Consider the following 23,165-nt stretch of genomic DNA (forward strand, 5'->3'; position numbering starts at 1 on the left):
AAAAAGCAGAGAGAGTATTACAGATGTTTAATGATCTCTGTCGCAATGATAAATAAGTAGGATCTTCTCTAGCAGTTCATTAACAAATACACTGTAGGACAGTACGAAAGGCCCACGACGTGGGGCTGTTAGAAGAGTGTTTTCACAGAGTCCGATAAAAACCCCATCAGAAAACCTAAGGAAGATTAAGGTGGAGTAGTAGGAAGAGACATCCCTGGTAGAGCTCGAGGCTGACACCTGCATGCGCTGTCACCACTTACCAGTTTCAGTATTCTCATGCTCCGTGTCGGTGAGGGTGAGGTTTGAGTTGGCCCGGCTTGACAAGCAGGAGCTGCGTCCAGACTTGGTGTTGCGTCCCCAGAGCCTCACTGGGTGCTCGGGAGACATGACCACGTCTGCTTCCGTGTCGGCATCCGAGCCGGCGCTGATGGAGTAGCCACAGTGAGGCAGCCCGATGTCGGTGCGGTACAAAGTCCCGTGTGTGGGTGTCACGTCTTCAAGTCCCAGTTCTCGCAAGGAGAAGTTGGCACCTGTGAGAAAAAACACATCGGCCTGGTTATTCTTTAATAGGGCACGGTGCCATCTAGCACGAGTCAGGAGCAGATGTGCTCATCCTCTACCTTCACGTGGGGCACAGCAACACCACAGTAACACGGAGTAACATCATACCAAAGATACCTCTCTCCTGTGGTCTTGCTCAGTGTGAGACCAAGAGACCACAGAATCACAGAATCATTAAGGTTTTAAGAGTCCAACCATTACTCAGCATATCCAAGTCCACCAGGAGAAAATATCTCTAAGCACCTCATCTACACTTTTTTTTTAATAACAGTTCCAGAGACAGTGATTCCTCCACTTCTGCAGGCAGCCTGTTCCAATCCTTGACCACTCTTCCAGTGATGAAATTTTTCCTAATATCTAGTCTCAACATCCCCTAGCGTCACCTGAGGCCATTTCCTGTTGTCCTATTGCTTAGGAGAGGACACCAGTCCCCACCTCATGACAAACTTGTTTCAAATATGCAAAGACTGAAAAGCGTCTGGATTCCTGCTTCTGGAACCTGACAAAAACTCAGGGCATGTTCAGTGGAATCATCAAGTTTGAAAGCAAAAACGGATGTAGAAATGGTGTAAACCTTTAGGAGAAGCAAAAAGTAATCTTCTTGCGAGAAAAGTGAAATGAGGCGTGCAATGATCAAAAGTCCTACCATACACCTGACAACTTCCCTACAACACTCAATTTGAGTGAGTTCTGCTCATTGAAATCCCTGAAATTACATACTGGGAATTTAAATTTCCTTTGGCGATTTCACTTTCTCCTTGCTGACCACTCACACCTTGACTCAGTTAACTATTCATTTTGATAGAGTCACAGCAGAGGTTATTTGGCTGGAAATAGATGCAATTGTTTAGCTGACTAAAAATACAACTTGAAAAGTGACTCTTGACTCCATGTCTAGTAACCTGCAGAGCTTCAAAATCAGACTGAATTGATGTGAATAAGGCTTCAAATATTAGTACACTTTGTTTGGAAAGTTCCACAAAGGGGCTGGGGAGAGCAATTTTAATCCACATTTATTTATTAATGTATGCATTTATTTTTCAATCCTGAATGTCTTGAAAAGATTTTTGGCCACCCATGAGTGCCTTTAGCTGCACAGTGCATTTATACAGCTCAATGCACCCCTGCTTCTCTTGTGCTATGCCTTGGATGGATTAAGGAACTGAGTAGTTTGCAGCTCAGGCATATTCCAACAAGATAAATCTGAATGCATGATCTCCAGGAAATTTCAGGCACGTACCCTCCTTTGAACACTGAAGTTCATAACTACTCATTATTGAAATCTGTTCATCAAGTCTGGATCTCAAGGTTGCGTCCAGAGTTGAATTATCGTTTTCTCCTTTCTCAAGATCATACAATCATGTGGTTTTTCTCACATTTCTGTTTGTTGATGTCAAATATCATATGGTAGAAAATGTGTATCCGATAGAAATAGTCAGCTTTTTACTTCTCCAGAATATGATTTCACACTTGTGGAAACACCCTAGCTTATCCTTGAACCCTGCTGCTTGGGGAAGGTCTCTCATATTGGAGCACACATGCATCAGATGACTGGTGGCCAAAAGCAGATGCTGTTTTACTACATTTTTTTCATTCAGTTGAATTTACATTTCATTGTGAACAGAGAGGAGATATCTGAATGCAAGGTGAATAATGGGACTGGACAACATTTTTGTATATAGGTCAAAGAAGGAAGGAGTTGTTTGATTGAAGGAGAAAATTCTAATTTAGCTGGTTATGGATTTGCAGCTGTCACCACTCCAACTGCATAAACGATTCATGAACTTCACACCTTATTAATTGACCAAACAAGATTAAAGCTTTCAGAGAGAGTGGAGAGAAAAGGTTTCTTGGGGCTCACACCTCTGTCTAACCCTAGGGCCTTGCTTGGGAAGCACAACGCAAGCTTGTGGCAAAGTAATCCATTTAACATGACTGCAAAGCGGTTTGAGAGATTGTCCTCTACAGTCTCAAGGCTTGGGGAAGCAAATAAACCTGACTTAAGTTATAAATGCTAGGAAGCAATATCTCCCCAGAGACCTTGCTCTTCTCTTCTAGTCTCAACTTAACATGTAAGGCCATGGTTTTCTAAACCACCCCTTGTGGAGTACTGAAAAACATCTTTTGGTTTTCCTCTCATGTTTGAGTCACTGATGGCATGTTCCACCTTCGCCTGAAAGAAGCCACACTCAGCATCATGCTGCACATCAATGTGCAGCATGACCGATGTTGTCCAGCAACAGCAGTTCATAAATTATGAAAAATGACTGCTACAATTAACTGAAAATCAAATTTATTTGCAATTAACAGCAGTAGATGCATTGATTTTCATATTCCACGCTCACTGTTGCCTTTTAAGCTGGAAGAACTCAAGTCAATAAAAGGAAGATAATAAATATCCAAGACTTTTTAATTCAAATCTGGTCTATTTTCTTCTGTGCTGACTTGCACATTTGCTGACAGTCACTCTAGCTAAAACCATTTAAATGCTGACTTGTTTATTTACTGAATTTATTTGGTCAATTTGAAATGTTTCCCTCCTCTGCCTTCCAAACCAATGCAGGAGAGAAATTCACTTTGCCTTGTTGATGTCAGGCAGGCTAATAAGGCTTGGTTTCAATTGGCCTGAAGCCAAGCAGCATCACAAATAGAGGTCCATTCATGGCTTACTGCCAGTGGAAAATGTGGCACAGAATGTCGGGGATTATTGTTAACACTCTTCAGGCCAGTTTTGGGACCCTCAGGATAAACTGGGAGAAACCTTTAAGTTGAGCCATTTGTGAGGGTTATATCAGAAACAGAACTGGTGCTCTGACATGGATAATCTTAACCTCTTGACAACTTTCAGCTACTTAGACCCGTCATTTTCACCCTTTCTCGGTACCCTTCAAAATTTTCCTATGGAAGTATGAGCTTGTGTATAGAAAATCTACAGTCCCTGTCAACAGACAGGATTTTCAAGAAAAATAACCTTTTGTGGGCTTCTTAGCAGAAGTCCATGGACCTGCACGGCCTCACGGACCTCCAAGTTGAAAACCGCTGACCTGGACTAATTCACATCTATCCTGCATGGTGAATATTGTATGAAGAAAGCAAATGCAATGACCTAAAAAGTTTCCTTCTCTTTATAATGTCATACATTCCTTAGAGGGGATGAAGTACCTCAGAGTTGCTAAGAGGGAAACTGCTTTTATGATGTCAGTGTTACAACAACTATTGGCCCTTTTGTTGATTATTGCCTGTTGCAGCTATTCTGAAATGCAAACACCAAAGCCATATGCATGAAGATACTTCTGCAAATCATTTTGCTTGTGTGTGCCTTGAAGATGAGTTTTGCACCAAAACCACAAGTTCATGATTTTTGAGAAGTGAAATTAAACAGCCCCCAAGTTTAATGAATGTAATTATATGCATTCCTTTTGGGGAATCAGCTTCTCTAAATTGCAGAGGATGTGCTCAGAGTACTCTGGGTTGGCTAGTTTATGTTCATTTTCTGGAGTGCTGCCTACTCTATTTGACTCACTTTGCCATTTTATGCTTTTCTTGATGGACTTCTAAAAACAATTTATGTGAAGTCCTGGTTGGAGTCTGAACTACACCTCTACAGGAAAATGAAGATGAGTCTTATAGTAGGGGCCAGAAATCTACCTCATATAGGCAATAACAGCAGTGAAAATATAGCCGCATTGACTTCAGGGTAGCGATAAAAAAGAGAATATCTGGAATCTTTTTTAGAACTGTGGAATCCATGGTGACTCTTGAAATGCCACATCTTCACAGATACTGGGACTCAGATTCACTAAATGTGCCCCGTAAGTCCTAAAGTGTTTCCTTACTCCTTTAATATTGCAGCATGTCCCCAAGGTAAACCTAAAGCCTGCAGGCCATGTACAAGGCCAAGAGGGTTCATCCCATCTGGAGCTCAGTTGCTTCCTTTCTTACAGAGTTCTTGGGTTTTTCTGCAGACCAGATGGACAGTGTGGACAGTGGCACTCTCTCTTTGTTGCCTTCTGCCTCAGCATCCTCACTGACTTCCTTCATGACAGAGCAGACACATGACGCAGTGAAAGGTCTCCTGAGCAGGCAGGCAGGAACTTTCCATGCCATGTCAGTACCGTACAGCATGTGCACAGGGGGTCCTAGCCTCATGCTGGGAAGTGGCAAAGTGCTGCTGCAGACAGAAAGACTAAGACACAGAAAATATCTTAGTAAGGGCTAATGGACGTGGGATATGGGAATGTCACTTAAGGACCCTGGTTTGTACACAATGTCTGTGCAATACAATGAAGATGATCTCTGCTGCTCTCTTTAAATCTTTCTCTTACATCTTGCTTTTGGCCCCAGAGTCTTTCAGAGGTAGCCTTCCACCCAGCTCTGACTCTTAGCTGATTCCGTCATGCTGCTTGCAGCTGCATCTGCTGAAAAGTACCCACCTGCTCGGCAGAATTCATCAGCCTCCTGGTGCACCATGTCTTTGACTCGATTGCTGTAGGTTAGCCTGGAGTCTTGATCATAAGCCTTCAGGGTCTCACTGGAGCTGTAGGACTTCTGGGGAGCCTTGCTGTCCTCACTCTCGGCTGAAGAGCTGGTGTAGCGGCGCTCAGTGTCACGGCGCCGAGTCAGAGATCGATACGGTTTCCTTTCTTTTACATCCATGGCACCCTTGTCTGAATATTCAACATCAAAATAATGACGTCTGTTTGGTGGTCAGATTGGAATAACCTGAAAGAGAGAACAAAAAATCATGCCTTTGGGCACTCAATGGCTAATTTGCCTTCTATATACATTCTTACACTGAAGAAAATGGATATTACTTAATGGATTGCAGAATAACCCTCTTAGAACAATAAAAAGAAAGTCTCAATTATGTGTGACTCATTTAGTAATTGCCACTGTTAACAAGATACATATATGCAACAATCTGCATCTGTTTGAACTAGGTATGCACTTGGGAATTTGAGACTGATTGTGGTATTGTGTGTCTTCTTTCCATAGGAAGTGATTCAGACACCTCAAGGAGGCAGGTATTCATCAGTCACCTAATCTTTGGGAAATCAGGTAATGCTGAAATGTCTCTATTTGGGCAACTGGAGGGCTTTGGAAAAATGCTGTCCTGTTGTTTTAAAAATGTTTCCATAGATCATGAGGTTAGAACGGATGAACAAAAATCTGAGACAGCATGAGAAGGCAAGTGGGAAGGGAGAGGAAGAAAGGAAGCATGAAGGAGTGAGATGTGGATGGAAATTGCACAAAAAATCTTCCTTTTCAGAGGGCTCATCCTTACTCAGCTGGAAATATATTAGAACTTAACCAGAGCTGAGAAAGTGTAAATAAATGATAGTGTTCTGCTTCATGTAACAACATGGCCTGGGATTTATTTCTGTGGAAAAACCAAGGTATATATGCACTGCAATGCAAGCATACGTATTTGCACACAGAGAAAACAGGTATCAGAAAAAAAATGAATTAAATTATTTTTGTCAAAATAAATAATAAATGGTATTTTTACTTCAAGTTTATTAAACGTGACAGAAGTCACAGAAAAAATAAGGGCAATGACTTGCATCAAGATGGAAAAACATGCTGGTTTATGAGGAAAAATAATGATAAAATCCACAAACCAAACATGGAAAATCTGTAATTATGGGTTGAGCTTCTCAGAAACTGAATTCTCCTGGCTGCTAAAGAACGGAAGCTGAGTCTATAACAGAAGTAAATGCCACCCCAGGATATTGTTGTTTATCATGAGCATTTAAAACAGAAAGCAAAAGGTTCAGAAAGCACCTATCTGTTCTTGGTCTTTTTCACAGCAAATACACATGGAATATATGGCAAGGACTGAATCACATTCTGTTGGCATTTCCTTCCCAGAAAGCTAAACCCTGAATGTACTAATGAAAGCTTACTTGTCCATGACTCAGACCCTAGCCTTGTATCAGATACTGTGCTCTGGATTTCAGAGAATCTTAGAATCCTAGAATGGTTTGGGTTGAAAAGGACCTTAAAGATCATCAAGTTCCAACCCCTCACCAGGACAGGGACACCTTCCACTAGGCCAGGTTGCTCAAAGCCCCATCAAACCTGACCTTGAACACTGCCAGGAATGGGGCATCCGCAGCTTCTATGGGCAGCCTGTGCCAGTGTCTCACCACCCTCACAGGAAAAAATTTCTTCCTAACACCTAATCCACACCTGCCCTCACACAGCTGTGGCGTAGTAGTTGAGGATGGATGTGCTATGAGCTTTGTAGGTCAGTTTAAAGGGATGTGGTGTAATAAAGCATTTGTGGGCTTTAAAACTGAGTGTATGAAGAATGGAAGACTCCTAGCACAGGTTCTGATAACCTACAAATCATAATAGTACTACTGAAGCCTGAAGACAACATTTTATTATTAACTTCTTGCTTGAAAAGCTGTCTGGAAGAAGCACAACTAAAAAAACACTGGAGTTGAAGAAGGATCGTAGGAGGAAACAAGAACAGCAGGAAGGCTGCGAGATAAACGGGAAGCTGGGCAAAGAAGAGCAGGGTTACACTGTTGGGACTCTCATGGAGTTAAACCATGGCATACTCCTATTTCTGCAATTCTGATTGTGCTAAAACTGCTCACTGGGTTTTGACCCTTTAACCTTCAAAACCAACTTTGCAATGACAAAGCCCAGTTCCAATACCCTGAATGGCTTCTGCAGCATTCTTCCTGGAAATTTAGACACTGCTATTAATTATATATATATATATATATTTATATATATATATAATATATATATACATATATATAAAATATATATATAATATTGTCTTCTAGTCTGTTCCAGAGATGGTAGAAGACCAAGTTCATACATTCTGTTTGTCAGCAAAATGCATAGAAACTATTGAACACTGAGGGAGGGAGAGGGGAAAGGAGGAGTGTCTTATAATGAGTTTCACCTAAGTCATCCATAGAGATCTGAGCACCACTTCGATTTTAAACACGTTTTTAAACCCACCAAACTCACAGACTAAAGTTCATTCATGTAAATGCAATACAGTGAATGCAAATGGGATTACTCACCGGCCAAAACGGACATGTTAAATGTATTCTATTGCAGAGTAAGGGTACAAAACTAAGGCCTGAATGTAGAAGCAATAGTGAAGGAGATTGTGTTCTGCTAAGGAACAATAGCAGCATGTAAGAGATCTACCAAATATTAGTAGATTTTTTTTTCTTTTTTGCATTGAATCAAACATATTACTGCTTTCACACTGGAAAAAAATAAAAGAAACAGAGCATCTAATTGCCTTTCAGTGCACTGTCATCTCACCCTTTTTTAAAAAATGCTTTTTTGGCTTGAAAAATTGTGACTTTTTTTACTCTTGTTATTGAATCTGTTTGTCTCCTTTATAGCGTCTCTGTTTGAAAACCTTAGAAGGAGCAGGTTTGTTACACTTTTGAATATAGCACCTTAAAACAGGCTCCTTCACAAAAGCTCAGTATTGAGAGCCACAATAATGAGCACAGAAATTGTGGTTTATTGTTATGGGGGATGGAGATAGCAGAATGTGACTGAGAAGTCGTTACTCTCTAAGAAAGAAATGAGGAAAGGTGGCTTCTATCTGCTCCTGAGCATTGTAGCAATTCCTACTTAGGGCTGGTCATTTAAAAACCTTCTAGCAGGAGAGAATCGTATGCCAAGAAAACCTTTTTGCACTGCTAGAGCCACAAGGTACAAACAGGGTCTGTAATTACCATTAGTAACCTTGCAACTTAGGAAATGACCAAAAACCATGAGGAAATTGACTGAATTCCCACCAGATGAAGGGTTTTCTTTCTGTAAGGAAAGGTGCTGAAAAACTGAAAATTCTGCTACAGTTCATCAAAAATAGCCCTGTAAATTTGCACCATCCATATACACATTCCTCTGTAACAGTTTCTATTCCTAACTCATTAATATCTTTATAAATTTAACTCTTCTCAACTTTTTATTTCTCTCTCCCTCACAACTTGGTTTGACTTTCCAAGTAGAAAGGTTACCTCCATAAAACATAATCAAGATTTTTTTTTTTAAAGTTATTTTTGAAGACTGAACTGTTGCATTTACCTGACTTAAGTAAGTTTCCAGCACTTCTCCATGGACCTGCTGTTCTTGTCATCCCAGTTTTATGGTCCAATTCCCAGATGGTTTAGATACCTTACTTTCAATGGAGTTGTGTTTTCAGAGAGTCTACCTCATAGTTTTTCTGTGATAGATTATTATTTTTTTTATCTGCTACTCTTTGTGTCTAGATTTTACTTCTGCTACAATTTCATCAGTGCCATCAACAGCTCACATTTTTCTGACTTCTCTGGCACATGACGAACACAAAGAATCACACTCGTCTCAGTTACATACTCAACCACCAGTTTCTTTCCGTCTTTAGCTCATTATTGCTCCTCATAATTTTAAAAGCTTCCATAGACTTATTGGACTGGATGTAAAAAACGAGGGTTTCTAATATGGAGCTTTCCATCTCTGTGTTCATTTTCCCTCTATAAACTCACAAAACCCTCATGCTCTGAATCATTTATATTTGAAAAGGACTTTCTTGTCCTATAATGCAGTGTTTCTAGTTCTGTTTGATTCTTTCATCATACTGCTGTCTGCATAACATATCAAATTCCACCTTTTCCTTTTTTTTTTTTTAAATTTTATTTTAAGGCCAATTAGTTGCAATAGCCATTCCTATTTTTGTCATCCCTCTGTGTATAGGGGTCCAATCCCAGCTGGACTACAAACTGGTCTGGAGTACAGTTTACAACAGAAGCATCCTTCTGTCTATACTTATTCGACTGAGAAAAATCCCACTGACCCCAGAAAGAGTTACTTAGAAGTAAAAGACTATAAAATTAGATTCCTTGATATAGTTATATTTTTCAGAAGTGTGGGACTCTTCTCACATTCCTGCATATATGTCAGGGAGTGGAGCAAAAAAAATCAGATTTCTGGTTCTGGTGCAGTGGTGCAGCAAACATAATGCTTATTTGCAGCTCATTTTATTTTGCTTTGGTTTTGGTTGGCCCCCAAATAATACTTTTTATGATGTTCTCTCTTTATATCTCTCCTCTTTATTCTCAGTTTCATTGGGTTTTGTTGCTCTTTGGAGCTTTGATTAACCACACCAGCTTTGTGCTGCAGAATCACACTCAATGAATGGCAAGGGGTATGATTTATTTTCTGAGTCGCTGCTCAAAAGACAAACTTGCATCAATCAAAAACCAGGCAAGGGAGTGTGACACCACAAAGCGATATGCTAGGAGGCGCTTACAACAATAAGGACAGGTGGTCTTTGATAGCTGGCTTACATTGCAGGTCACTAATCACAGAGATTAGCAGCAAGGTGATAGACAGCACCTGTTCTGGGAGGCAGCATGTCATATCATCCAATTTTCTGTCAAAATGTGAGGGTTTAAACAGTACGGATAGCTTTATGTACTTCCCATATAGTTATGGCAACAGAGTGATGATAAAGCTGGAAGAATGAAATATCCTGTCTGCAAGAAAATGTGAGCATGAGCTCTGGTGGGTTGATTCCACCTCCACCTTTGTGCTGAAGGAAGCAAAAGGACTACTTCTCACAGTCATTTGTTTTCCTCTGCAAAACTGCCTATGCAGAAATGACATAATTTTCCTTGGTAGGGAATGCTTTTTTTCTTCTTGAACTTGATCTCATTTCGCTGCTTAGGGCAATATTTTTCCCTATTTTTTATTGCTGCTGCCCTTTGTAGAATGAGCACAGCCATAGGATGCTGAGCAGCAACCTTAATTTTATATTCCCTCCTTTGGGCTCCACAAATTGAATCATTAACTAAGACCTAAAACTGGTAACTAGTGAACAAGTGTTCTTTCTTTCACTTTATAGAGGAAGAGATGAGCTACAGGAAGTCAAAGTGAATTGCTTAAGGTGGTACAAGAAGAAAACAACACAACTGAGGGCAGCAACTTCATCTCCAGGAACGAGTCTCATACTGAGCCCTGGATTTTTTTGAGAACCAAGTCACATAAGCATAGTAGAGTGAATGATTTTTTAAATCTGCGGCCAATGTATGCCTGAAATATTTGTTGGACAACAGTAGCACAAACCTCAGGTATTATCAACAAGATGTTCTTTCTTGTTCGATAGTGTCCTTCTGTCAGAAGGACCGTGGAGCATGGGCAATTGTGGTTGTATCTGACTTGTGAAACCCCATGTTGAGTGATGAAAACCCCACTCAGAATCAATAGGGAGACAGATTTTCACCTTGTATATTAATCTTCTCAAAGACACCAACAGATACTGTGGGCAAACCAGCAATGTTATTTGGGAAATTAGCCCCAACTCAGGATCCTAAGCTACAACCAAACAAGTTGTTAGTTCAGATAGTTAAATGGCTTTGCATCTGTGATTATTAGTATCCTACATCTAATTAAGAAATCATCTGGTATTTTACATCATATTTAAAAGAAGGCAGTCCACTGTGACTCTCTTACCACTTCCCTAAGGATGCAAATGCTTTGTTCAAGTCTCCTTATTGTGATTTCATAGGCTTGTGAAAAGGCTTGGGTTGGAGAGAACTTTAAAGATCATCTAGTTCCGACCTTACTGGCCACAGGCAGGGATGCCATGCACTAGTTCAGGTTGTTTAGAGCCCCATCCAGCCTGACCTTGAAAAAGCCTGTCCTTCTTTACACAAAATATTGCACCTGAGAAATCTTATTTGGTCATTTTCATTTGTCAAAAATTGTCTAAGATATTGACTCCCACCTCATCTAAAGAACAAATCTGGCATAAATGTAGTGGTGAATGTTCTTTCTGTTGTATTCAGAAAATACTTAAGCAAGTATTCGGGGGTTATTCAAATCAATTTTGTATTGCCTGGTGATCGGAGTCAGCAATGATCTGATCTTAGCAAATACACTTCTGTGGCCTTAACAGTGTGATGCCATTTACCAGGTTTCTGGGAGATCTTTCTATAACATAAAGGATTCCTGTGTTTTTTATTAAACTTTAAGCTTCAGATTTATAAGAGAGGTTCAAATCCCATGAGGTCTTTGTAGGAAATAAATTAAGCTATAGGTATAACATCCTCTCACATTTTTGGCAAAGACTTAGGAAAGAAGCAGGCACGAGAGAGGAGAATGAAGAGTTGAATTAATACTGCTTGGCTTCAACCCAATACTCAAAGAAAGTAACAAAACCTCCCTTTTCTGGTCTCAACTACTAAGCCTTTCTTCAACTGGTAAGAGACTTGCTGGGCAGTTGGTAATGCCTTGTCCAAAAGATGTGGTTTGTGACCTTTTAATAAATCTAAAATTGCATTAAGCTGGAGGCCCAGAAAAGCTTGAAACAGTACTGGTGGGAAAACATGAAGGAGGCTGGAATGCAATTATCTCAATTATTTCTGGTTTGCAACTCCCTAAGTCTTCTGTCATGGACTGGAACATTTAACCTCCGCTAGCAGAAGATTTTAGAGCCTGAAGTTAAAAATCCTTTTGAATAATTTTTGACAAGTATAAGCAGTCTGCAGTTTTAGCCAGCAGAACCCTAATCTGGCTTACACCAAAAATAGAAATTACTTTGGAAAAATAGTCTTGGTTTTATATTGAAATTCTCATTATGAGTCTATTAGCCATTCTTGGATGAAGTGCGGCTTTTTCATAACCTCAATTTAGTAGACAATGCATAATGGCATTTAAATAATAAATGTCAAATGATACAGCCTGACTATGTACACTGTTTTATGGTCAGCCTACAAATTTTTCCTATCTCTCTATGTCGGACTCAAGGTTTGTGTGTGATGTGCCACACATCCAAACCCCATGTGACACCAGCCCATTTATCAGCAAATCTCAGAGTGACAAAAGAACTGATGACATAAAATGCAGGTAGTCACTGAAAGTATTCCCATTCTTTCTCCATCACCCATCTTTTGCTAATTTGGGCTCTTATCTGGGATATAGGAAGCTAAAATTTATGTCCTTAATCTGAGTCAAACAGGTGAAGTTTTGAAAGTGTCTCAAGCACCCTAGGTGAAAGCCCTTGGCATAGCCTTCCTCAATCTGTTTGGGAGAATTTTTCCTTTTTCTTCCAGAAAAGAAAAACATAGCCTGGGGTTTGGGTTTTGTTTTCTTAACAACAAAAAATTATTTGATAATTTCTAGTCATAGAACTGTAGAATGACGTCTATGACAGCAAGTAAATTGTCTTTGTGTTGGAAGGGACCTTAAAGATCACCAAGTTTTAATTCTCTGCCAGGGACAGGGATATCTTTCACTAGACCAGGCTACTCGAAACCCTTTCCAACCTCTCTGTGAACACTTCCAGGGATGGGGCACCTACACTTCCTTTGGGCACCTTGTGCCAGCATCTCATCTCTTAGACAAAAAGAAAAGGCTGTCACAGGACTCACTCAGGGTGTTAGGCCTTATGAAAACTCCTGTATCAGCTTTGTGTCTAATTCTCAGTGCACTGTTGTGGTCTACAGGAAGCCTTTGTAATTAAATTGTGACCCAAATGAAAATGCAGCAAGAATCCCAAGACAACTCCCATGCACGCCTTGTGCCATTCAACCTCTTTATTCCACAATTGGGTAAGTGAATTCCCATGCTTAGATACACTAGCTCTGTATTCCTACTTCTCTGTCAATAAATTGAACAAGGACATTATCCACCTTTATTACCCCTGTATGGATTGGATGCAGTCAATTTGGAAGAGGAAAAGGGGGCAGTGGTTGTGAACGGTGATTCAAGAATCAAGGTTGGTTCTTCCTCTTTATCTGCTTCAGCAAATTTCTCTGCAGGACCATTGGTTGTGACAGTCCCTCATGAACCTGTCCTCTGAGAGTTTGCATAATCCCATTTGACTCTTAAATACTTTTGTCCTTCACAACATCCTGTGTGCCGTGCCCCAGTGTGACTGTGTGTGATGTGAAGAAGCACACTTGTCCCAATTCAAGTTACCATTTATGGCCTTTTCCGTGGGAATTTTGATGGGCCCTCAACCTTTTCCATAAGAAAAGGGGCCTTGAACTTATACCCATTCTCAGATGTATGTTTTTGCTGTTACACTTTCTTTCTGAGAAGAGCTGAATGGAGGCTGTGACTCTTTCAGGAAAGAAAGCATGTCTGCTTTTGCCTGCAGCCACCAACCTGTATCCATATTCCTCAGTAAACGCATCACGTTGATGTGCACCTCCCGCTTGAAACAGAGTTCAGAGCATCCTCTGTTCTACACCTTTCAGATACAGCCTGGGGTCTGAGCGGCTCACAGGGTGGCAGCTGGAACTGAAGGAGACCTGTAGTATAAAACTCGCAAGAGCTGAATTTTTTCTCCTCTTTGTCATTGGCTTGACTGTGAAAACAATGGAAAAGTAATTCTGGCCAGCACTGACTTTCACCACTGTCATTGAATAGCAGGGAATGCCATAGGCACAACTGAATTTAGGGGAATATACTTGGAAATATACTCAAAAAATATTGCTACAGACAAATTTATTTTGTATCTGCCTATTTATTAAGACTAATTATGTAGACACTCTGCAGAACTATAAGATGAAAAACTTTCTGAAGCAGGGGGAAGCTTTCACCTCATCAGGCAGGACACACAATATAGGGGAAAAAGTATTATCATCCCTCTTCTACAGGCAAAGACAATTATCTTATCCAGTTAACTTGAATGCAAGTAACACAGGAAACTCCTGCAGGATTAGCCACAAGGCGAACCTGTCCTTGTCTTACTAGAGTATCACATGTAAAAATGTCCCTGCTCTTGTCACAGATGCTGTGGTACTGGGTAATCTCTCCTTGCCTTCCTTCAGCAGGGGGAGAAACCTACCTGTATCCTGGTTCCGATAAAATTACCTAAAGAGTTGAACTTCAAGCTACGTTTATTAAAATACGAATTATCTGTAAAAAAGACTGCAAGGGCTCATGAATTCATTCATTTTAGGACTTCTCTGTGAGATAATCAGAGTGCATTGAGAGATGCTAGGGATTGATTAATCAGTGTAACCCCTACTGTGTCCAGAGCTTCACTTTCAATGGCACAATATGCTTATGCAGTAGGAAATGTATTTTTCGTAGGTAAAACATCTATGGGGAAAAAATAGAGAGGTAAAAAATAGTAAATTAGAAATAGGAAGTGTTTGGGTTTTTTTTCTGAAACAAAGGATCCCTCCATTGGAATAACAAGGAGGGGTATCACCTCTAGGGAGAAATTTTAAGCACATGCAAGAGGACTTACACCTGATTGCTGGTTTGCAGCTTGGTACTGCATGTACAGGGATATGGAGACAAGGCTCCAGGGAGAGCTTACAGCACCTTCCAGTGCCTGAAAGGGCCACAAGAGAGCTGGAGAGGGTAATTTAACATGGATATGGAATGATAGGACAAGGAGGAACGGCTTCAGAGTGACAGATGGTAGTGTTAGATTAGATAGTAGGAAGAAATTCTTCCCTGTGAAAGTGATGAAGTCATGGCATGGGCTATCCAGAGAAGCTGTGTCTGCCCCATCCTTGGAAGTGTTCAAGGCCAGGTTGAGGCTTTGAACAACCTGGTTTGGTGGAAGGTACCCCTGCTCATTAGATGATTCTTAAGGTGCCTTCCAACCCAAACCCTTCAGTGATTCTATGATTCAGTGACCTTCCAAAACAGACATCAATACATTCTTCCAAATGTACAAATGCCACTCGACTGAAAGGTGTCTTAAGGAGGGATCTTAAAAAAGTAATGATAACTGACACTGTAGTTCAGGTAAAAAAATCAAACATTACATTTATTCTATTCTTGCAAAATGCCGGTCTTCTACTTGCCCAGAGCTACCAGAGTAACAGCAGGGTTTATTTTTACTTTCCTTTTTTTTCCTCTCTCTTTTTTTTTTTTTTTTTTTTTTTTTTTTTCCTTAACACATGGAAAAACCTCAGATTTCTTACTGATTTAGCCTTCAAGGAAGTCCATTTTCATCTCCCCCATGTTACAGGCAGAACAGACTGGCAGAAAGGAGGTGACCTGGCCAAATAATGCAGGAAGTCAGTGTCACAGACTACACAAACCCTAGCTCCTGTTGGCACATCAGAAACCTGTTTACTGGAGTTATTGGATTCTGTGCCAGTAATAATGAAATCCAATCACATTTCAGTGGATAGAATGCTAGATAAGAGATTAAGAGGTTTATCCAAGTCCAAACTGAAAAATAAATTCTGCATTGTTGGTATTAAGATCACTGGTTTAGTGACTAAGTGATGAGTCTTCTGCTTTGTCACAGGAAAACATCTTGTATTTGACTTTGTGTGGCAAAACAGAACGACTTATTAAATCTTTCTTATAAGAACAAGTTTTTATAACATTTAACAAAATGAGAGGAAAGGCCCACTCTTTTGCTAAAGAAGAGCTTTGCTGCCATGCTAAGGAATCCATCCTGAAGAACATTCAGCAAAAAGACATTGTGGGAAGAAATGGAAAAAGCAAATGAAGGAGTCAGGGAAGGGAGAAAGCAATTGGAGATGTAAGTGGCTCTCCTTAGTCATACCTTTAATGACTAGCTAGACCAAAGATTAGAAGTAATTGAACTAGCTCTCAGTCAACAAAAGATGCAAGTAGATTGCAAAACAGAGTAGGATTATATTAGTTTGCACAAACCCAAAAGTAATTAGTGTTTGAGCAGTGCTTTAAAAGCAGAAATTGCTATGTAAATGTTAATTATTACTATTTGTTTCAAATAGATGCAACAAACACAATCTTTTATACGCTTTAGGAAGTAAAAAAAAACAATAAAGCAAAACTCAGTAACAGGCTCCATCATTTGGCTGAGACCTATCAGATGACATTTGGGAAAACACATGGAGTCTTATTCAATGGCTGTCTCTGAATCATGAGTGTTTCATGCGAAGTCATAGATGACTGTCTATTTCTGGAATACCTATATTCTGGAAAATGATAAAAAAAACAAAAAAACCCCAAAACCCAAGCCCGTCCAAAGCAACAAGGTTGCCAGCTCCACCAATGTCTAAAGAATAGAGAAGGAGACCCTGGGTTTCAGTAGCAAGCAAACCATCTTCATTTTGAGCCATGCAACCGTTCCTGAGATTAAGAGATAGTTATGTCTGCTGCTGAGAAGCAAGACTCTGGGAAACAGCACCATTTTCTCTTATGCCCTGCTGTACCACTAATTTATTGTGTGATCCTGGACAAGGTATTTAACCTTTTGGGCCCATTTTATGAGAAACAGATATAACCATTCTCCAGCTGTTTCACAGCCAAGTAAAAGGTCATTTTTGATGCTTTTAAGCATGTCATTTCAATAAATAATTTATGAGACATATCACTATTAAGAAGATGTCCAAGAGAGTCTAGGAGTCTAACAAGAAACTTATGTGGTGAGATCATACAGTTTCAGGATGGATTCTGGGCTATAACATGCTAATGATTCGCAAAGATTATTAAGCTTGTTGGAATCATGGACATAAAAGAACCCTAAAGTAAAATGCTTATCTACTTTTTTTTGTAATAAATTTTCTACCAATTTCCTTCCTACCTTGGCAAGCCCTTGCAGAGAAGAATGATAAATAGCAGAGGTCCAACCACTTTGAAAGTTTCAAAAATCACAAGGGATAATTCAATTACAAAAAGCAATTTGTACAAAAGAAATATTTTGCCAGGATACGAGCTAATAAAAAAACCTATATTTAAGCTCATGATTTTCAAGGCAGTATACAAATGTTAATTTATTAGGACTTATGTCTGTAAAGGAAGCAGTACAGATGGAGACAGAGGAAACAGCAACATCCTCCATCATACGCTCCTGAAGCCAAATGTCTCATTGTACATATCATTGCCCAAGTGAAGCTGGATCAATGCTTGCATCTGTTGGATACAGAAATCTGCAGGAAATCCAATTGCCAAGAATCCTTTAAACGTAAGTTTGTTTTCACCAAAGTGCAGGCTCCTGGGTTTGAAAATGTCAACCTCAGTAGAAGAATGGTTCCTTTTTTCAATGTTTCTGATGACAAACCCTGCTTGAGATGTTCCCTCCTCCTAGGGCTCAGCCACCCTGCTGCTTCCTACCTCCCTGGGGATACTGATGCAGCTGTTCATAAAACCACACAATAAGCAGATCAGGGAAATTGTCTGGAAATTAGAAGAAAAAGAGCCCTTATCTGCCAAATCCTTACCTTTTTATTTTTGTAGCCTACCCCAACTTTAATCGGGCGAGATTAATATCAATCTGGATTTATAGGGGCATTTCGCAATTAGATGCAAGGCTTAGGCAAGAGGAAATACACTGGGGTGGCAAGAAAAACAGATTAGTATACTCTTTTCTAGCATCAAAGTTGGCAGATGGAGCTGTTTCCACTTTAGGTCATGCATGCAATAACTTGCCTGACCTAAAAATCTGTATTTCTAACCAGTTTTCAAGCAATAGAACTGGGAGTTTCTAATAACCATTCTAGTACATCTTTTCCAGTACTAGCTCCTACCATCCATGGGCAGGCGTACCTTCTGTGACTCTGAGAGATAGTATTGTTCCCTTTCTTGACAAGCGAGCTGCTGCTGCTTCATGGAAGCTGCCTCGCTGAAACCCCTTGATCCATATCCACAGCTCATCTATTCCTCCTTCTTGCTTACAGAGCAAAGTTTCTCTGCCCTTAATTGGAATTTTTGAGACTTTATTCTCTCTGCCATATCTTTACCACACTGTTTTAGAGAAGAGTTGAAAACTGATGTAAGCAAACCAGTTAAAGGCAGCCATAATATTTTTCCTCCCTTCACTTCCTTTTTTTTTTTTTTTTTTTTTTTTTTTTTTTTTTTTTTTTTCCTTTCCTTTCCTTGTATTTCAGTAGCATTGTTGGTATCAAAAAACATATCTTTCTTACTACTTTGTAGCTTTTTGTTTTGGAAATCATGCTGTGTATAAGCTATATCTTAAAATATTGCACAAATCTCTAGTTTTCTCCCTACATTTCTTACCAATGAGGACTGAATCTGTTGTGTCATCTCCTGACTGGCACTGAGTTTTACACCACCATGGCTTTTGTGAACTGTGCATCTGATCCAAAGTCCTTTAAATTACTTGGAAGTATTTTCCATTCATTTCACTCAGGGACTAAAATGGGCTTTATAAGCTAGGCTCTCTCTACAAAACCTTTTAATGTTCACTTTTATGGTATGGGCTGCACTGCATCATATTTCAGTCTCCAAAAGTGTCAGAGCTGAGGACAAAAAGGAATGAAATTAAGAAACTGGAGTCTTTTGAAAATCTCCTTCTCAGGGTGAGCCAAAATGAAACTGTGAAGAAACATGTAAGAAAGCACATTGGCAATTTTCTCAAATGTAACCTGTGACCTTGGAAGCAGCTGATTTGCCCCCATGGACCCTTGAGGGGGCCTGGGTTTTATGGAGCAGATTTTTCTCCAAAATTAGGCTCCTTTCTGACATAATAAGCATAGTGCCTTTTATGATTAAAGAATTAATTTTTTTTTTTTTCCATAATTATATGTAGCTGGGGTCTGGAGCAGTCAAGCCTTCAAGACGTCAATAAATATGTTTAGTGCCGAGTTGGGTCATTAGGCTTACAAACAGGTTAAACTTAAACACTGGGGTTTTTAAGCTGATTTCTTGGGTAGGTAAAGAGATATTTATATTTTCATTTAGTTTGAGTGATACCAGCACCTGCCACTTGCTCTAAACAGTAGTTAACCCATACTCCAACTCCTCTTGTCAACTCCTGTTGATGAAAAGCAAAGCAGATAAATTAATGGCTCCCCTGAGAGAAGAGAACTGAGAAGGCTCATGTAAACAAACACCTCACAAAATACAACAGTATTAATGGGAATGGAAATGAAAGAGAAAACACTTCTCCCCATCCTTGACAGGCACAGCAGGCAGGAGGCAAACACCCACAATGAAGCTAAAGGTGGGGAACACACACCAAGCTCTTTGGGGTTCACTCTGTCGCCATTAGTGCAGGTGGAAATATTTCAGTCCAGCTGACAACAGTGGCAGCTTTTTCGGAGCATCTGACTTTGTAAATGTGACCCTTGACCCTCTATGCTGGCATGGACACAAGGTCCTGCTGCTGGGAGTTGCACCCTGCAAACAGTAATTAAAAGTGAAAGGAGGTGAAATAAGTGATTCTTTCAGAAATCTGGTTTTCTCTTAGGGAAATATAGAGGATGATCCATGCTCCTTGGCTTGTTCCCCCACCTGAGGGTAGGCTCGGTATCTCCAGCTGCTCTGTCTCAAATGTGCTGGGGGCATGGGGCTGTGACATAAACTGAAGAACATTCAACTACTTACTCTGTGGAGGGATAATGTTAAGTCACTTGGATATCATAGACTCATAGAATGGTTTGAGTTGGAAGGGACATTATGATTGTCTAGTTCTAGCCCCCCTGCCATGAGCAGGGACACCTTCTACTGGAAGATGTTGGGGATGAAAATCTTACAAAAAGCCAAACGTGCAGGTCAGTTGATTGAGCTCTAGTCAGGGGGTAAATCTAATTAAGAGGATTTTTTCCTGCCCATCTCTCTTACCTTCCTCTCTCAAATATGTTTTTCCCCTTTTCCCTGTAATGGGAAACTGGATTTTAGTTTCTTTTCCTGTAACTGCTTTGGAGTGGTCCTGGGCACCACAAGGCTTGTGCACCTCACAGTCTTCCAAGGCAGAGGAATTACAGAAAAAGCCTCTTCCTTATCTCACCCCAGCTGGTCACTTTTACCCATGCACATCTCCTTCCTTGACATAGTACTAGCTTCTGTGTGACTTTCATCTAGCATAAAATGCTTGCAGAAATGAAAATAAATCAAAAGTGGGTGTTTTTTTCAGACCAGGGATCCAGAGATCCAATCTGGTTCCCACTGCTGCATGGGGTACAGGGCAGCCAGAATCTGCTGCTGGCCAAAGCCACAGCTTAAGGAAGGATTTATGAAAGAGAGTAATGCTGTGTTTAGGGTAAAAAGGCAGGTCCCACATCTGTGTCATCCTGCTGTCCTATTCAAGATGGCAACATAACTCCTGTCTGCTCTGCATACCCAGAGGTTGTAACATCTGGACAGAGAGTATAAAGATTTTGCCAGACTGGAAGATCTTAAGTGCCTTTTTGCCTGCCTCGCATGTCAGCTACTCCTGGAATGTGGAGGAGAAGCCCATAGCTGAACTTTGTCAGCTAAGCTGAGCTTCTGTTAGGCTGCAAATCGTAATTTGGTGAAGGGTATGTGTAAGGCAGGATGAGTACAGCATCAAAACAAGGAGATGCAAGTGGAATTCTTATTCACATGTGTTTTACCTCCTACCCTGGTGTTGCTTATTGCCTGTGTGTCGGCTTGGACAAGAGCCAGCAAGTCAAACAATGTTCTCCATGTAATTGTATGCTTAATGGAAACAAGCAGACATCCCACAGCCTGGTTTTGGAGAGGACTGTTTCATAAATTGCTGCCTCTGAAGAAGAGCTGGGAAGGAACATGCCAAAGTCACATGCAGAAGTGACAGTGGAAGGGCACCATTCATAGTAGGAGCACATGGTCTAGGAGCTATGATGTGCAGCCAACCCTAATGTCAGTCAGTGCCCTCCCTGGCACTTTCTCAGATGGTAAATCAAGAGCAAGAAGTTGCACCAAGTGGTCATCGTGGCCTGATGGGGAGCAGGTAGCTGCAACTCTGAAAGCACATGATATGATCGGTACCAAAAACACAGCCCAGGGGTGTGACAAGAGGTGATGTGGCTGTACTTGTGGTGACATGGAGCATTTCCCTTCCAGACTGGTTTTCCACATCTCCCTTTCTTCTACAGGTTAATGGCCTTCTAGGGGCAGCAGCAATAAATAATAAATGCGCCTAACCTGGAGCCTAATTAGTGTAAAGCCCAGCATTCTGTACCTATTTATTAACTTTGCATAAACTGGGTTGGCACGAGGATGGAAGCATGAGCCTCCTTCCACCTTCCATTCCAGTCTCTGCTGTGACAAGGGCAGGAGAGCAGCTGGGCTTGAGCATATTTTAAGCTCCTGATTTTATGCTGCTGTGCAGAGCTGCTCTCGACATGAGGGCTCAGCAAAAATGTACAGAAAAGGGGCGATAGGATCACAGACAGACACTGTCAAGATCCTGGCCTAAGGCAAACATGCCTGTGGCTTCCTTACTTCATGCTTTTCAGCTCAAATTAGCTTATCTGTGTCAGAGAGGGCAGCTGTTCCATGGGAGAAAGAGGAGGGAAGGTGTAGATCATGTATCTGACCCCAGAATTTTGAAAAAGAAGTAAATGTGGTGGGAAAGTGGCAGAGACAGTGGCTGAGACCCCTACCTTGAGCCCAACACTTTCTCCCATGGGACTGCAGAAAGAGAAACACTCCAGGGAAAATGCTTAAGCAATGCATTAAATATGTCAGTATTATTAAGAAGCCTCTCTCTGTCCCTTCCTTAGCTGATGCCTCCCACCCTTTTTCTGCCCTGTGTTTATTATAAACCAGTATAAGAACTCTAGCAGACTTCCAGTTGGCCCAGGGTTTATAAAGGCTAAGGATGAAATTAAACCGTTTCACTAAGACTTAAGAAATGGTCTCAGTAATTTTTAAGTTTGGAAAAAAATGTATCTAAACTTAACCACCTTCAAGCCCTCAAGTAAACAAACAAGCTGACAGCAACAAATGTGGTAAATGGCTTTGATGGTTACATTTAATGCCAAACTGGAATGCTAATAATGTATTGGTCCTCAACCACATTTTTCAGCAATCTAATCTGGGAACTCAGCTCAACTGAAGTCCAAGACACAAATGAGATATCTACACTAGTAAATGAAATATTTTATTACAGTAAATAACTGTCTGGGACTATTCCCTGGAACTGAGGTCAACTGGCATGGAGAATCCTTCATCTATATAAAAAACCCTCCTAGGATCCAAAACAGGGTGATGTAGTCTGCCTTTTGGGATTGGTTCCTGGCCTTTGCTGATGCTTTAGTTGTGCTCAGAAATTGTATGTCCCAGTCAAAACCTTGCTAGGAACCTCTATTCATTGCGGTTTAGCTGCTATTCAACAATATAAGCAATAACCCCTTGGTATTATTTCATTTACTGGCATAAGCAGAGCCAAAGCTGCATCTTGCCAAACTGTAAGGAAGTAGGTACTTCCATATTTACAGTAGCTTTCAGATTCTTTTGTAAAATAAAATGTTCTTTTTCTTATGATTACGAGTTAATTATGAAAGCCCTGAAGTAAGTGTGATATCCTGTTCTTAAACCCAGTCTAGCATTGCCTTATGTGCATTCCAGAGCTTGAAAGAGCTGTGTTGGTAGTCTCACAGCTGGCAGGCTCAAATGTAACAGTAATTGAGACCTTGGATTTGTTTTTTTAAGGAAAACCCTGCTCCTTCCCCTTCCTCCCAAGATTGTTGAGCAGTGTAACTTTTCTCAGCATTCAAATTAATTTTCTTTCTTCCTTTTTTTTTTTTTTTTTAAGACAAAAAAAAAAAAAGGCAAATTAAATGAAACTAATCTTTAATTAGAAAACCCATTGATGGAGAAGATATCATTTAGAACAGGTTATCTGGAAGTGAAGGCAACATCAGCCAGAGAGGAAATGCTGCCAGCTTGCCCTCCTGACTCTAATCTCTGATTTTGAG

The 23,165-nt window shown here is 40.5% G+C and overlaps 1 protein-coding gene across 9 annotated transcripts in view; it reads right to left on the reverse strand.

Moving 5' to 3' along the window:
- The window catches only part of TENM4 (teneurin transmembrane protein 4), a 585,909-nt gene that overhangs the window by 323,243 nt on the left and 239,501 nt on the right, over positions 1-23,165 (reverse strand). For all 9 annotated transcript variants that reach the window (XM_058419235.1, XM_040055308.2, XM_058419240.1 and 6 more), the window contains 2 exons: positions 4,995-5,283; positions 261-530 (listed from right to left, as the gene is read on the reverse strand). In XM_058419235.1, the coding sequence (XP_058275218.1) occupies positions 261-530; positions 4,995-5,217 (493 nt within the window). In that variant the 5' untranslated portion in view covers positions 5,218-5,283. The remainder of the gene's footprint in view (positions 1-260; positions 531-4,994; positions 5,284-23,165) is intronic.

The sequence above is a fragment of the Hirundo rustica genome, chromosome 2, assembly GCF_015227805.2.
Source record: "Hirundo rustica isolate bHirRus1 chromosome 2, bHirRus1.pri.v3, whole genome shotgun sequence".
NCBI lineage: Eukaryota > Metazoa > Chordata > Aves > Passeriformes > Hirundinidae > Hirundo > Hirundo rustica.